This window comes from Sciurus vulgaris (assembly GCF_902686455.1).
Source record: "Sciurus vulgaris genome assembly, chromosome: X".
Classification (NCBI taxonomy): Eukaryota; Metazoa; Chordata; class Mammalia; order Rodentia; family Sciuridae; genus Sciurus; species Sciurus vulgaris.
Window position 1 is genome coordinate 43,539,657 of NC_136471.1, and position 17,513 is coordinate 43,557,169.

The 17,513-nt window shown below is 43.0% G+C and overlaps 1 protein-coding gene across 10 annotated transcripts in view; it reads right to left on the reverse strand.

The window, feature by feature from the left end:
• Positions 1–17,513, reverse strand: part of FRMPD3 (FERM and PDZ domain containing 3) — a 143,264-nt gene that overhangs the window by 22,043 nt on the left and 103,708 nt on the right. For all 10 annotated transcript variants that reach the window (XM_079123695.1, XM_079123697.1, XM_079123702.1 and 7 more), the window contains 4 exons: positions 14,236–14,372; positions 13,782–13,908; positions 11,362–11,451; positions 9,310–9,489 (listed from right to left, as the gene is read on the reverse strand). In XM_079123695.1, coding sequence (XP_078979821.1) covers positions 9,310–9,489; positions 11,362–11,451; positions 13,782–13,908; positions 14,236–14,372 — 534 coding nt within the window. The remainder of the gene's footprint in view (positions 1–9,309; positions 9,490–11,361; positions 11,452–13,781; positions 13,909–14,235; positions 14,373–17,513) is intronic.

A 17,513-nucleotide genomic window follows, 5' to 3' on the forward strand; every position in this document is an offset into this window, starting at 1 on the left:
GGGCTAGTTGCCTCCTGGAAAGTATGACCAATGGACAGCTACATTCATTCATTTCAGAACAGGCTGTCCCAGTCCCCATCACATGGACCTTATAATCTGGCAGGAAATAGGATAAATCAAATACTCACACAAATGAATATGACTGCAAGGTGTGATAAGCACTACGAAGAAAAAGTACAGAGAGCTATCAGTACATAGAATGTCCTAGAGCAGTGGGTGGGTGGGTGTGAAGATGTGCATGTGTGACATTTGATTGTGGAAGCTGGAGGAAGCTTCTTTGAGGAAATGACACTGACTGACAAATAGAATGAGGAAAACACTTGACCAGTGTACAGGCTGAGTGGCTGGCTGACTGATGGACAGACTGATAGGCTGACTGACTACAGGGCAGTCTGACTCACTCATGCATTGGCTGCCAAGCTGGCTGCAGGAAGGCAGAATGCTGAACAGCCTCCCATTCTGACTGCTTAGTTACCTGGCTGGCTGGTTGACTGGCTAATGGACAGAATTACTGACGGGAGGCTGGGTGACTCATTGGTCAATTGATTTAACTGTCTGACTTCAATTCAGTTTCCCCTTACCCCCAATACAGCCTGATGCTGGCAATAAAACAGCATGAAGGCACAATCCTGTACACAGGGAAGGCCAAGCTCATCCCCAGCTGGCTCAGCACAGCACACCAGAAACCTCCTGGCATATCCCAGACAGCCAACTGGGCCCCAGCACAGGCCAACTGTGGCTTGTAAAAGAAACACAGATGTGCTTTTTGCCAACAGGGGTAAAAATCAAATCAAAGGCAGGCTAGCAAAAAGGTTGGATGGGCTTCTTAGAAACCTTCAAAAACAACATTTTACTTTAAATAGGATTTTAATGATCATGATGTCTAATGTAATGCTTGTCCCTACAGAAAGCACTAGAGCAATACAGCTCAAACATGACAATCGCAGGCACACAGGGCCACAAGAGATCCCATGGGACATTTCTTTGACAGTTTCTTTCTTCCCCTTATGTGCTTCTGTGGTAATGGGGTATGGTAATGGCCCAGTGGTGTCTCAGTCCCAGACTGCTGTCTCTTGAAGTAAGATATTTGAACACTACCTCATGTTCACTCCACTACAAGCAAATAAGCTGAGTGAAATAATGCCCAGGCCATCTTCAAGTGGAAAATAAGATAAGGAGAATGGAGTCTGAGGCATGAGTCAGTCAGGAAAGGTACAGCAGGGATTAATTTGACATGCTCCAGCCGCATCTCCTTCCTGGGGTGCCCCAAAGTAGCCTCAGTTCACTTTAGCGTCTCTGATGACAGAAAAAGGATGGAAATTCAGGGGTCTGGAGAGGCAAAAGCACAAGATGGAGGTCTTGCCTCCACAGCACTGGGAAAGGCTAATTGAGTAGAGTCAGATAATTTGGGGGCAAGGCAAAATATCACTTAAGGCAACAGTTCTCGGTTCTGATGCATATTAGAATCACCTGGGAAGCCACAAGTTCTATATATGCCTGGGTCCTACTCCCAGAAATTCTGATTTAAATGGTCTAGAAGGAAGAGCTGGAGCATGCAGTGTTTTTTAAATCCCCATATGTGATTCTTACATGCAGTCATGGCTGAGAACTGTTTTCAGAAATAATCTTTTTTAAAAAATAATTTGACCTGTCGAAATTGAACCAGGAAGATATAGTAAATATAAACAGACCAATATCAAGCAATGAAGTTGAAACAGCAATCAGTGAATAATCTTAATTTCACCAGGCCCTTCCAGAATATTCCAAGAGCAGAATGGCATATCTAGGGGGAAATGGACCAAATTTGTTTTTTAATGTCCATGTTCCTGTTAAGTAAATTCAGAACTCTGAAATAGTGTTCTTACACAGTGGTATACTGGCAAATGTTTTGCAATCAATTCTTACAAATCCTGATTTGTGGTATTTGCCATGTTCTCTGGTGTACATATTCCCACTATGGCTGCTTTCAAGCTAACAATATGATGTTGCCTGTTGATTTATCTGAAAAAGAATTAAAAATTGCTTTGTCCATCTCACAGAGCACAAACGTATAACCAGTGACACATACAGCAGACATCTCTGATTATGGGTGTGTCTGATTTTATGTAACAGAGATTGGGTGTGAACAGCATGTTTATCAATGAAATCATATCATTAATGTAGTATACGAGTACCTGCTATTTGAAGGAATCTCAGTCTATTAATTTCCTGTTGCTGCTATAACAAATGGCTATAAATTCAGTGGTTTAACATTATGTTTAGTAAAATGAGCCAAGCTCAGAAATTCAAGGGTTGTTTGTTTTCTCTCATATCTGGAAGCTTGAAAGGAAAAAGGAAAAGAAAGGTGGGGGTGGGGAAAATCTCATGAACATCAAAGGGAGATCAGTAGAGTATAGGAAAGGGACCAGGAGGAGGGAGAAGAGGGAAAGAGGAAATACTGGGGAATGATATCAACCAAATTATATTGTTATATCTATCATAGGCCTGTATGGATATGTAACAATGAATTCCACTATTCTGTGTAACTACAATGAACCAATAAAATATTTTAAAAATTAGTGGTTTAAAGAATATACATCTATTCCCTGTCAGTTCTGGAGGTCAGAATTCTGACTGAGCTAAAATCAAGTGTAGGCCTGTCTGTGTCCCTTTTGAGAACTGTATGGGAGAATCTGTTGCCTTTCCTTTTCTGGCTTCCCACACTCTTTGGCTCATGGTCCTTTCCTCTATCGTCAAGCCAGCAAGGTTGGGCTGAGTCCTTAGACCACATCTCTCTAGGGCTGGAGATGTAACTAAGTGGTAGAGAACTAAACTAACATGTATCTAGGCCCTCGGTTCAACCCACAACACCACACACCCACAAAAATCTTTCTTTTTTTATGATTATTTTCACATTTTTTAAAGATTTACTTTGATTCATCATACGCAAATGGGGTACGACTTTTGTTTCTCTGGTTGGACACAAAGTAGAATCGCAAAATTTGTGTAATCATATGTACACAGGGTAATGATGTTTGTCTCACTGTTATTTTTCCTTCCTCCCACCCCCTCCCCATCCCTCTTTTTTATTTTAATTTATTTTTATTGTAAACAAATGGGATACATCTTGTTTCTCTGTTTGTACATGAAGTAAAGGCATACCATTTGTGTAATCATACATTTACCTAGGGTAATAGTTTTTGATTCATTCTGTTATTTTTTTCCTCCCCCCACCCCTCCCACCCCTCTTATCCTTCTATACAGTCCCTCCTTCCTCCATTCTTGCCCCCCACAAAAATCTTTCTGAACTTCATTGTCTTTCACTTCCAAGGAAACTTGTGATCACATTGGTGCTGCCTGGATAATCTAGGCCAACCTCCCAAGTTTAAGATCAGTGGATTATCAACAAATGGGCTAAGGATATGAACAGACGCTTCACAGAAAAAGATCTACAAGCAATCAACAAACATATGAAAAAATGTTCAACATCTCTAGTAATAAAAGAAATGCAAATCAAAACTACCCTAAGATTTCATCTCACCCCAATTAGAATGGCGAGTATCAAGAACACAAGCAACAATAGGTGTTGGCGAGGATGTGGGGAAAAAGGTACACTCATACATTGCTGGTGGGGCTGCAAACTAGTGCAGCCACTCTGGAAAGCAGTGTGGAGATTCCTTAGAAAACTTGGAATGGACCCACCATTTGACCCAGCTATCTCACTCCTCGGCCTATACCCCAAAGGACTTAAAATCAGCATACTACAGAGATACAGCCACATCAATGTTCATAGCTGCTCAATTCACAATAGCCAGATTGTGGAACCGACCTAGATGTCCTTCAATTGATGAATGGATAAAGAAACTGTGGTATATATATACAATGGAATATTGCTCAGCTATAAAGAATAATAAAATTATGGCATTTGCAGGCAAATGGATGAAATTGGAGAATATCATGCTAAGTGAGATAAGCCAATTTCAAAAAACCAAAGGACAAATGATCTCACTGATAATCGGATGATGACACATAATGGGGGGTGGGAGGGGCAAGAATGGAGGAAGGAAGGACCGTATAGAGGGAAAAGAGGGGTGGGAGGGGTGGGGGGGGAAGGAAAAATAACAGAATGAATCAAACATCATTACCCTATGTAAATGTATGAATATGCAAATGGTATGCTGTTACTCCATGTACAAACAGAAACAACATGTATCCCATTTGTTTACAATAAAAATTTAAAAAAAAAAGATCAGTGGATTAGCGATCTTAATTCCATCTGCAACATTAAATTCCCCTCTTGCCATATAGCACAGCATATTCACATGTTCTGTTGATTAGGGCACAGACATTTTGGAGGGGCATTATTCTAGCTCCCATATAGGGTAAATCTCATTACAAAGTAGAGACATTTTGACATAAAGTGACTGATTTTCCTGTAGTTTTCCACAGGCACTTTATCAGTTGTTTAAAGTGGGGCATAACCGAACCATCTACCATCTGACAGTTGTATTTAAGTACTCATATCATCTACCTAACCATTAACTATTTCCCACTCTCAAAGTGCAAACTTCTAGCCCCATCCATTTGCCAACATCATCTCCTATTTATCCCATAATGCAGTCTCTCCTCGCCACCCACTAATGACTTAAGGGAGTGCTGTGCATGTACTACTGTTCTTCAGTGCACTTGGGCTGCACATAGTAGGCAAGGGGGCTACATATATCAAGACACGTGCAATGCATGTGCCAGACAGGTGTGTGGGGGAGGATACACAATTTGCAGGTGGGGTACTGCGGACTGAACCCAGGGTGTTTTACCTCTGGGCTATATCCCCAGCCCTTTTATTTTTTTATTTTTTGAGACAGGATCTCACTAACTTGCCAAGACTGGCCTTGAACTTGCCATCCTCCTACGTGAGCCTGAGATTACAAGTATGAGCTATTGCACTGGTCACATGTGCAACTTAATGAGTCTACATGCTTCACACCTACTCTTACTCCTTAACCACTGCTGTTCTTCCAGCTCAGGCCCTTATTATTTTGCCTTTGGACTGGTACCATAATCCTCTCCTCACTTCCTGGGCTTCACACTAGCCTTGCTCCCATCCATCTTGCACCCTAGATCAAATCAGCTTACATACCATCACCCCTCTGCTCAATGACCTACAGTGGATTACCACTATTCTACCTCATTCAGTCTAAATTCCTTGGACTGACCCTTAAAGCCAACTTATTCTGCTTACCCCCAGTCTGTTTCATCTCTTTTCTTGTTATTTTCTTCTCTAGCCAAGCAACTATGCTTATCGACCTGCACATATGGTTTGCTTATTTCCATGCTTGCTCCTTGCCTTTGAACACATCCCACTTATCTCTGCTAATTCATGCCTATCACTTCAAGATCCAGCTTAAAACATCCTCTTGTGGGAAGGCAGTTCTAGTTAACTCCTTCCTGTTCTTGTGTTCTATGTTCCATACCACACTTATCTATATTTATTTTCTATTACTTTTTCAAAGTGATGTTTTGCTTTTGAAAAAAAACAATAGGTTTCATTTGTTGAGCACCTACTATGTGCCAGGCAGTATACTAAGCCATTTCATGTGTATTTTCTTTTCTTTTCCCTTTTTCTTTTCTTTTATTATTATTATTATTTTTTTTGCACTGCTGGGGATTGAACCCAGGGCCTTGTGCATGGGAGGCAAGCACTCTACCAACTGAGCTATATCCCAAGCCCTCATGTGTATTTTCTCATTTAATCATTTTTAGGTTTTTTTATTTTTATTTTTATTTTTATTGTGGTACTGGGGGTTGAACCCAGAGCCTCGCATAAAATAGGCAAGTGATCTACCACAGAGCTACATCCCCAGCCCTCTCACTTTATATATATTTTTGTACCAGGGATTGAACCTAGGTGCACTTATCCATTGAGCCACATCCCCAGCCATTTTTTGTATTTTATTTAGAGACAGGATCTCACTGAGTTACCTAGTGCCTCATGATGTTGCTGAGTTTGGCTTTGAACTTGAGATCATCCTGCCTCAGCCTCCTGAGCCACTAGGATTAACAGGCATGTGCCACCATGCCCATACCCTCTCCCTTAATCTTTTAAAAAATGTTATTGTATTTTTTTATACCTTCATTTTACTTATTTTTATGTGATGCTAAGGATCAAACCCAGTGCTTCACACATGCTAGGCACACATGGTAGGAAAGTGCTCCACCACTGAGTCACAACCACAGCCCCCTCTCAATCTTGATAACAACTTTTTGATATAGGTGATCCATTTTGCAGTTGAGAAAACTGGAATTCAGAGAGGTTATGACACTTTCTCAGGACCACGGAGCTAGGAAATGATAGACCTGGAATTTGAATGTGACTGGTCTGGTTGAGAGATCTATACATGTTTTGATGTTGTGTTTTTTAGGCAGGTCACGTGTTCTTGTGAATCTAACCTCCCAAGAAGGGTAGAGCTTCTCTGGAGCATTATGCCAACTGTTGTTGCGTAACAGTGGTCCACTTTATGCTTTGAATGTAGCCCTTGCTCCTCTGCCACTGCAACTTATTTTTAAAATGAACATGTTTCTCTTCCTCTCTCCCTTCTCCTCCTTAATCTCTCCCCCTCCCTAATCTCAGGGGAAACAGGATTACCTTTCTTCCCCATCCTAGGCAGATTTATCTGTCCTTGAGCACACACCCACCAGAGGATAAAAGTAATCCAGACTTTGGGGATGGTACCAGAGGATCTCAGAAATGACTCCCAAATTAACTAGTGAATTGCAACTCCAGAGAGAGAACACATGGAATGTAGCCTTTGAGTCACCTCTTTAAAAGCCCCCCCACCCCGTTCCTGCTGATGGGCAGAAATATAGCATTTGGGACAGGAGTCTCCTGTGTTTCTCCTTTGCTAGCAAAGCAATAAACCTTTTTCCTTTTTCTCAAAACCAAGTCCTCATTATTGGATTGGCATCAGGGACAAGGATGGAGCTTTTGGCAATGGTTGGCTGGCGCACTTGTAGAAATGTGCATAGTGATTTTCACTCAGGCAATACCCACAGACCCCCCTGCTTGATCAGTTTCCTTCCAGACCTTTGGTGACACAGGTCTTAAACCTGTGTGCTCTTAAACTGGTTGTACTACAAAATCACCTGGGAAACTGAAAAACAAAATAAACCAAACAACCAATCTGATGCCTAGGCTGCACTCCAACCAATGAAATCATCTTTTCTAAGTGTAGGACCCAGACATCTGTATTTTGTGAAAGCTCACAAGAAAATTCTGTTATGCAGCCAAATGTGGAAAATTACCCATAGAACATAGAAGGAGACTCAGTTGGAAAGCTGCTTCTCAGTTTTAAACCCCTTTTATTTCTCAGTAAGACACACCTCCCCTGCCTGGCCTGTCTTTCCTCCCCCTTCCCTACCGGTTCACTTGGCTTTTTACCTAACAACATCTGAGGAAGGCAGCAACCATTGGTTGAGGATGTGGCTAGGAGCCAATTAAACATAAGCACCAGGTGGGTTCCTAAACCAATGGGAATCCTGAGACATACAGGTGGAGGAATTAACATATTAAAGCTTTCTGGGTTTCACAAATACAAAAATAAAGTAAATAATTTGCTCTTTTAGAAACAGCAAACATGCCACCTCTTAATCTGCTAACAACATGTCCCCCTGGGAAATCCTTTAAGAACAGAAAGCCACACCTCCTCTCAGCTGGCCTCTGCCAGCTGGCAGGCAGGCCTGCCCCCAGCCCACGCTGGTCACTGTGTTCAAACAGAGAGCCTTGGAGGAGGCGGATGACCAACACTGCCAGGCTTTGCACAGGTGAGACAGCTGCTTGCCTGTCTGAAGGCGCTGTTCTGTAGGAAAGGTTCTGAGGTTCTGGAAGAGCTGGGCTCTGAGAGCTGAAATGGGGATGAAGCTCTGCCTCTTCCCCCCTCCCCAGGCCCTCTTGGTTCTGTCCACATCTCATATGCCCACTCCTCTCTGATTCAAAGTGAGTGCCCCCTGGCAGGGGCGGTTGCACAAGCCGGTAATCCCAGAAATTTGGGAGGCTGAGGCAGGAGGATTGCAAATTCAAGACCAGTCTCAGCAAGCAAGACCCTGTCTCAAAATTTAAAAAGGGCTTGGAAATGGCTCAGTGGTACAGTGCCCCTGGGTTCAGTCCTGGGTACTGCAAAGTGAGTACTACACACAAACACTGTGGTGGAATGGGTAGGAATGAGCCAAAACATTCACTCTTTCAGCCTTTGAGACGGCCAGGCAGGGCCTGGGATGGCTAGAATCTATGGGAATGCTCCATTTACCCCAAAGTTCCACGTGAATATGAGTTTTTATGTGTGTTGTGACATGAGAATGATTGGGAAATAACAGCCTGGGGTAGCTCCAAGTTCTCCACTTCCCCTGCCCTGTGGAGAAGAAAGGAGCCAGGCTTAACACTCCCGGTCTTCCCTAGTGCTGGCTGACCTTCTTACATGGTTAAAACGGCATGTCCCAGAGGGATGAGAAGGGAAAGAAAGATGAGCCCAACGGGGCCCAGGAGCTGAACCATTTCAAAATCAATGAACTTCATTTTGAGACAGGAATTAAGAGATAGAGAAAAATATACTGAGTCTCCAAAGGAAGCGACCTTGAACAGTAGGCATGCTGGAATGCAGGAAACGTCCATGAACCTTTGAAATGCAAAACAAGCAACTCAAGAGCAACCCAGCCCAAATCCTTAGCCTGCAAGATGTTCCGTGTATACAGTATGCAAGCGCAGGGAAAACTGGTACAGGGTTGTGGTATGTCTTTTATTTATTGATTTGTTTGTTTGTTTATTTTTACTTTGTCTTTTGTGATCCTAGGATCGACCCCAGGGCCTAGTGGCTGCCAGGCAAGCTCTCTTCCCCTAAGCTACACCCCTGGTCCACTGGAAACTCTGCTCTGACTCCTCCCTTAGTCCACCTCTAGCTACTGTTCTTCTATCAACACTCTAGAACAAAGGATTGCTGTTTCTCCCTCTGGAGATGGCCCCCATTCTCCCTTGAATGTGTATTGTTTGCCTTACCCCAAAAGATGTCTCTTTCCTAAGATAGACCACATTTCCTCTTGAATGTATCTTTGCTTTTCTAAATAAATCTGTCTGCATTTCTGGCATATACTGAAATTCTTTTGGGTCACATATGCCAAAGACCCCACTTATCCCCTCTCCAGAAACTGTTGAGGTTCCCCTCTCCAGAAACTCCTCTAGTGAAAACTTCAGAGGCTGAAACTCTCTTCCTCAACTTTAGTTCTTCCTCTGTTCCCAAGGCCTGTTCCTGGAGAGAAGTAGCCTGTCAAAGCAGGCCTTACCTTGGCATCCATGATGCTGGTCTCCACACGGGCCACGCCCTGGTTCTCCCGGAACAGCTGGATCTTACTGATCTTGCTGAACTCGGACAGCACAGTGGTGAGGTTGGTTTTGAGGTCAATAACATGGCTGATGCCGTGACGGGGTCCCACTAGGAGAGTGGTAGCTGACTGCTTCTCGTCCTGGTGCCCAAGCATGGCAGGTAGCATTAACATAAAGAATGGGGTAAGAGGTGAGGAAGAGGAAGTGGGAGGAGGAAACACAAAATGTGCTTTGGATTGGTTCTGCTGGGGGCTGGAAATATCTGGGACTCAGTTCCAAGGCCAGAGGACAACCTTGAGGGGAAATGGTCTGGAACCCCTCTGTTCCAGCATAGGAACCCAGATCATGGTCTAAATCAATACCTTAGCCTAAGCAGCAGGCAAAGTGGGCAGCAGCAGGGTTGGTTCTAGCAAAATGGTGAAAATAGGTGAAGTTTGTTTTGGAGCCCTCAGAGAACCTTCCACGGTCTCTGCAGGTCATTCAAGGCCCCCACACGGTGGTGCTTTGCCTGAGCAAGAAGCTTTGTGTCTAGCCTTTATCCTTCCCCCACCACTTGCCACTCAAACCTGAACTTTTCATCCGAAGCCAAAAGCTGAACCAACCAAGTAACTGCCTAAGGTGTTAAGGGTCCATTGGGTGCTTAATGGAGGCCTCCCTCCCTGAGGATATGTAGCTTTTAATAGGCATTCTAGCAGTCTTAACTCAAAAGAATGGCCAATGGGAATTTCAGCAGTGGTAGGTAGTTGGCAGGGAGATTTGATGGTGTGTGGGTGTTGGGTAGGGGGACAGTGGGCTTTCAATGTTCTGCAAATTCCAGTATGTAAAATGGCTACTTCTTGGTCTGAAGGACTTGATTCCCTTTAATGCTTCCGACAAGCTCCTTGGAGCCATCAGGCCTGAGCCCTTAGGGGTTGGCCCATTCCCTGTCATTAGCATCACCCCAGGAACCTCTTGTGTCTGGCTATAGGCACTTTGATAAGCCACTTTCCTCCTGTGTGCTCTCCCCAGAGCATGACAAGCACCTGAATCCAATCAGCAGGATGATTTGAATTTCCTTTCACCTGGGTCAACTAGCCTGGGGCACGTCCTGCGGGTGGAGTCAGCTGTGTCCAGCTCTAGGGCATTGCTGTGGCAGTAAAGGTGCTGGGACAGCAGGGGGCAGTATAAGGACTCAGGAAACCTAGGGTAGGAGCCGTTGGGAGTATCTGTAAGAGCTATTAAACAGAGCCGGTTTTGGCAAGCTATAGCCTATGGGCCAAATTGGTCCTACCATCTATTTTGGTATGGGCAAAGAGTCAAGAACGTTTTTCACATTTTTAAATGGCTGTAAATAAATCAAAAGAACCATATTTTGTGACACTTGAAAATTACATGAAATTCAGCTTTCTGTATCCCTAAATAGTTATTGGCATGCAGCAAAGCACATTTGTTAATACATTGTCTATGGGTGCTTTTATGCTAAGACAGTGGGGCTGAGTTGCTGCCACAGAGACCCTGCAAAAGCCTAAAATATTTACTATCAGGCCTACAGAAAAAGTGTGCCAACCCCTGAAATAGAGGAAGGGGAACACAAAGGGGTGATGAAGGGATGCTGAAAACAAATACAGTCAGCCCTCAGTATGCATGGGGGATTTTTATCAGTTCTCCTCTGCAGATACCAAAGTGCATGGATGCTCTAGTCCATGACAGAAAATGGCATGGTATTTGTCTATCGCCTATGTGAGCCTCCTGTATACTTTGAATCTTCTCTAGATTACTTATAATACCAAATATCATGTAAACAGTGGTTATGCTGTGTTGTTTAGAGAATAATGCAAGACAAATTCTGTACACGTTCAGTACAGACACAATTTTTTTCTTTGAATAGCTTTGATTCATAGTTGGTAGAATCCATGGATGCAGAACCCACGGATATGGAGGGCAAACTGTATCTTCCTCTCTTGCTCCCACCATGGACAAACATCAACAAAAGGATGACACCCCTTCCCCCTCCCCATTGTGCCCCCACTTACCAGGCCCACAGTGTTGAACAGAACGCCGGTGAAGGTGGGAAGTTCATTCAGAATTCGAAGGTACTGGAGCTTTGCCTGAATTGCAGAGCCCTGTGGAAACAGTCCAGCTCAAATATGAGAAGCACAAGGAGCACAGGAAAAACAAACCCATGTTCTCAACCAGGAGTCTCGACATCCTAGGACAGGCTCAAGACATTAAGCTACTACACTGGCAATGTGAGGAGCCCCTGAGGAAAATAGCAGGAAGGTTCCAGTTCAGGAAGCTTTCACCTCTAGCATCCCATCTCACTTTCTAAACCCTCCTCTGACCCCCTGATCCTCCTTTGTAAAGCATCCATCTGACTACATTTTTCTTCTTGGATTAATTCCAATACTTCTCCAAATCTTTTTTTTTTTTTTTTTGTACCAGGGATTGAACTCAGGGGCACTTAGCCACTGAGCCACATCCCCAGCCCCTTTTTATATTTTATTTAGAGATAGTGTCTTGCTGAGTTGCTTAGGGCCCCACTAAGTTGCAGAGGCTGGCTTTGAAACTGTGATCCTCCTGCCTCAGCCTCCTGAACTCCTAGGATTACAGGCATGCACCACTGTGCCCAGCTCCTCCCCAACTCTTGACGCCCCACCCAATCAATGTATTTCTCCTAAGATTCTTAAGATTCTCAGAGCCACCTAGATACTGGCTATCCCCAGCTTGGTGGGGGAATGTCTCACTCAATGCTTCAATACTGAGCACCCCTACTTCCCAAGCCTGCTCTTCATCCATTCCAGGTCTCCATCAACATCTCTGGGGCAATTGAATCAGAAACCTGAGAGTGACACTGGACTCCTCCTCCATCCTCTGATCTGAGAGTCACCAGTCACCAAATCATCTTGATTATTTCCTCTAATTCTCTCTTCATTCTACCCATCCCTCTTCTCTTGCCCCACAGTCACTGCCTGGCATTCCCACCTGTGTCAGGGTTACAGTCAGGTTATCTTTAGTATTAATATCCTTTCCCTCAATCACTTCCACACACTGTTAGAGGGGACATCCTAAAACAAAGTACATTTAATCATATTGGCTTTCTGATTAAACCCTTTGATGGCTCCCTGCTGCCTACAGGATGAAACACAACCCCTTTTCATAGCACACAGGCCCTCCAGGAACTGGCTCCTGCTCCCCTCTCCCCTCCCCAGCCTCTTCTCTTGTTCCTCCCCCCACCCCAGCACACCCCTTGTATTCTGTGTACTTGCTTGGGTGCAGCTATTTGCATTTCTTTCCTTGCACCAAGGTCTCTCCTATCTCTGGGCATTTGCATAGATGGATCTCCCTACCTGGGAAAGTTTTCTTCCTACTACCCACTCCCACCATTACATCGAGAAAAACTCCTGTCTGCCTGGCCTCCAAGACCCAGCTCTGGCATCAAATGTACCAATTCCTGGCCTTACTCTCCTTTCTCAACCTAGGCTTGGCATCCCCCTCCGTGCTTCCAGAGCACGGTGCCTATAGCACTGTGTTGAGACTGCCAATTGTGTTTCCCCACTAGACTGTGCCTGCTTCCTAGGGCCCGGATTAGGCCTTCTTCATCTTTGTAGCTCCAGGAGGAGCACTGGGGTGCCTCAAAAAAAAAAAAAAAAAAAAAAACTGAGGAACCAGTGAGCACTGGTGCTCTCAGCTGAGAAGAAAACAATCCGATTAAATATGCACAGCAAGGTGGGAATGGCTTAACTCTCCAGGGAAATTTGCATCTTAAAAGAGAAGCTAGTTGGTAATATAAGAAATCTGGAACGGGTGGAATACACGGGGGTGACTGTGTCCTATGTCTACATCTGAATGCTGATTCTAGTACCTCTCACCATCTTCCTGCCTCTTGGGCAGGAAGCTAAAGCAAAAAGAGCTTTAGAAGCCTTAAAAGGGGCTTGCAGGGAGAGGGAGTTTCTCAGGCAAAGGAGTGTGTCCTAGTGCCGCAGTGGCCTGAGCCCTCCCATGCTTACCAAGTGACCCATTCTCCAGGTCAGTTTTGTCATACGCCCCCACCCCTGGCTTTTACTTCTCAGAATTCCATATACCAGAAATGATGAATTAAAAAGCTAGTGCAGGACAGAGTGATCATTCCCATAGAAAATATGTGCCTCCCCAGGGTCCAGTGCTTTCCACATGACAGGTGCTCAATCAGCACTGACTAATTGGTGAAAGGACCTGAGGATGATCTCCAGCATTTGGGCCCTTTTATTTCAGGACCCACAGGTGTATCAGTGCCACTGAACTGTCTCTGGTAAAGACTCAGGCTTGGAGAAACTCCTCTCCATGACTGTCCCCATTCCCAACCAAGCTGGATGTGCACTGGAGCTAAAAAAAAGTGGTGGGTATCACCAGAGAAGAAGCACCCCCTGAGACCTCTAGTGCCTGAACATGGTGCCCCGTGGCCTCCTCTGGGTACCTTGGTGCCGCTAGAAGGATGTGTTTGGTGAGCCTTCAATTGCTGTGAGAGAGATTTCCGAAGGTTCTTCTCTTTGATGCCCTGTAGGAGGGAGGGGGGAAGAAAGGGTTCCAGGCCCCACTCCTTCCTAAAAGCAGAAGAAAAGTAAAAGATTAGTGAAACACAAAAGGGAAAGAGAGTAGGAGATGGTAAGACAGAAACTGAATCTGAAAGGCACAGATGGAGGAATAGAGACTGGGAAAAAGGAAAAGAGGGACTGGAACAAGAGAATATCGGCCTCAGTTCCCTAATAGAAGCTGTAGCTCTAGGGCATCAAGGGCTAGAGGAGAGGAACTCCTATTCTCACTCCCATTCCACTTCCTGCATTCCTGAAAAGGGCAACATAGCTCAACCATTGTACCTTCTCCCTACATAGCTATTTGCCACCATCCCGAAAGGCCCCAGCCCAACTCACTCCACATTCTTGAGCGAGATCTTCTGACTAGGCCGAGTGGCTGAGACAGTGATATAGATGTGGAGGGCAGCAAGGCCCAGAAGCATCTCTGGTTTGGGGTCCATTCCAAAGCGTTCTCGGATAACATCATTCCGACTCTGTGAGAGAAGGCAGTCCAAATCTGTTAGTTAAAGGAGATGGTCCCTCCCCACCCCCTATCTACTCCCTTATATCCTAGAAAAGAATCATGGTGTCAGTAAGACATGGTAGATTAAAGGAAAGAGGAGCCTCACGTCACAGAGACATTATTAGTTTTATTCAGATACTGGACAGTCTTTTCAGTGACAGGTGTGCACAATGGTAAGGTGCAGATGGGCAGAAAGTAGTTCACAGTACAAGTGAGTTCACAGCACCCCTTTCCTTTTCCTTCCTCCTGTTACAAGAGACTGTCTCACATTTGGGCAAGCAATATTCACCCCTGCAATTATACAAAGCTCTTCTACAAAGTGCAGATGGAAACAAAGAAACAGAGACATGGGGTAGGACTTTACATAGGGCTCTGGCCCAGAAACTCAGGGTGAGAGATGGATTGCAGGGATGGGGTAGACATTCTGTTCCTTGGCATATGGAGGACAAAACATTGATGAGTCAATCACACCTAGGCTGTTTTAGTGTTGGTCCCCTGGAACTGCTGGCCAAGCATTATGGTAACCCTCAAACTAAGGACCAGAACTCTAGCTATCAGTGAATCGAGCTTGGTTAGAGCAGTCATCCATTTGGTTGAGGTGGACCCCCGATGGGCTAAGGGACTAGGGAGTCACAGTGGTATCATTATAGCATAGGAGAAAGTAGAAAAGGAATACTTCATCAATGATTGTCTATGTAGAAAATCCAAGGAATCTACAAAAAAACTACTAGGACAAATAAGTGAGTTTAGTAATGTTGTAGCACATAAGATTAATATGCAAAAGCTAATTGTATTTCTGTTAGCAAAAAACAATTGGAAATTGAAATCAAAAATCCAAATCATTTATAATAGTATCAAAAATATGAAACAATTAGGAATAAATCTGACAAAATACGTGAAAGACTTGTACACTAAAAACTATGACACAATGCTGAGAAATCAATGTAGACCTAAATCAATATAGAAATACTGTGTTCATGGGTTAGAAGATTCAATATTTTTAAAATGTCAATTCTACTCAAATTGATCTATAGATTCAACACAATCAATCCACATCACATCAAGTTTTTAGCAAAAATTGATGTATTGATTCTAAAATTCACATAAAAACACAAAGGACCTAGACTAGCCAAAACGACTTTGAAAAAGAAGAACAAAGTTGGAGGATAAACACTATTTCATTTCAAGACTTACTATAAAGCCACAGCAATCAAAGGAGTAAAATGTTGGCATAAGGATAGACAAGGAGATGAATGGAACAGAATAGAGTTCAGAAATTGTTCCACAAATATATAGACAACTGATTTTTCCTTCCTTCCTTCCTTCCTTCCTTCCTTCCTTCCTTCCTTCCTTCCTTCCTTCCTTCCTTCCTTCCTTCCTTCCTTCCTTCCAAGGGGTTGAACCCAGGGGCCAAAGCATCTGAGGCAAACGGTTTTAGTACTGAGCTATATTCCAGCTCTTTTAAAATTTTATTTTGGGACAGGGTATTGCTAGGTTGCCCATGTTGGCATCAAACTTTGGATCTTCCTGCCTCAGCCTCCCAAGTACTTTATGCCAGGTCAAATGACTTGTTTTGTTTTGCTTTGTTCTTTGGAAGTACTGGGAATTAAACCCAGGGGTCCTCTACCACTGAGCTACATCTCAGTCTTTTTATTATTTTTAAATAGGGTCTCACTAAGATGCCGAGGATAGCCTCTAACTTGCAATCCTCCTGTCTCAGACTCCTGAGTCTCTGGGATTACAATTATGCATCACTGAGCCCAGCTGGACAACTGATTTTTGACAAGGGCAATTCAGCAGAGAAAGGACAGTCTTTTCAACAAATGGAGTTGGAATATGGATATCCATATGCCAAAATACACCCACAAACTTCAACGGATACCTTGAGTCTTATATGAAAGTCAACACAAAATACATTATAGATCTAAATGCAAAACCTAAAATGATAAAACTTCTAGAGAAGAAATAGAAGAGCTTTGTGACCTTGAGTTAGACAAAGATTTCTTCTACATGACACTAAAAGCACTGTACATAAAAGAACAAATTAACAAACTGGACTTCATCAAAATTCAACATTTGTTCTTTTGAAAGACACTGCTGAGAGACTGAAAACACAAGCCACAGACTGGGAGAAAATAATTGCAAATAACATATCCAACAAACAACTTGTCCAGAATACATAAAGGACTCTCAAATACCAATAACAAGAAAACAAATAGTCCAATAGAAAAGGAGGCAAATGATTTGAACAGACATTTCACCATAGAAGATTCATGACAGCAAATAAACACATGAAAAGTTGTTCAACATCATTAGTCATTAGGACAATGCAAATGGAAGCCACAATGAGATGCTACTATACACTAATAGAATGACTAAAATAAAAAGTGTGTATATATATTTTATATATATATATATATATATATATATATATCACATTGATGATGATGTGGAGAAACTGGAACTCTCATAAATGACTAGTGGGAATGTAAGATGGCACAACCACTTTGGAAAATAGTACTAGAGTTTCTTTTAAAAACTAAAGAAAGATAGGTCTACTCTATGATAAAGCCATTCCATTACTAGGTATTTATCCAAGAGAAAAGAAAGCATATGTTCATACAAAACTTGCATGTGAATGTTTATAGAAGTTTCTTTGTAAAAGCCAAATTATGGAAACACCCCAAATGTCCATCAACATGTTTAACAAATTCTGGCACATCCACACCATGAACTACTGGATAATAAAAATAAATGAACTAATATGTAAATAAATAAATAAATGAATAAATAAATAAACTGCTGATACATACAACAATATGAATGGATCTCAAAATCATCATACTTAGCCAAATAAGCCATTCCAAAATAAGTACACATACTGTATGATACAATATATATTAACTTTAGTAAATGAAAACTAATCTACAGTGATAGAAAGCAGGTCAGTGGTTGCTTGGAGGGGGTGAATTACAAAGGAACTTGGGGAAACTTTTAAGAATAATGGATATGTTTAAGATTTTAATTGTGTTGATATACACACATGGGTATATACATATATGTGTCAAAATTTATCAGTGTGTACTCTATTGTATTCATTTTTTGGTATCAG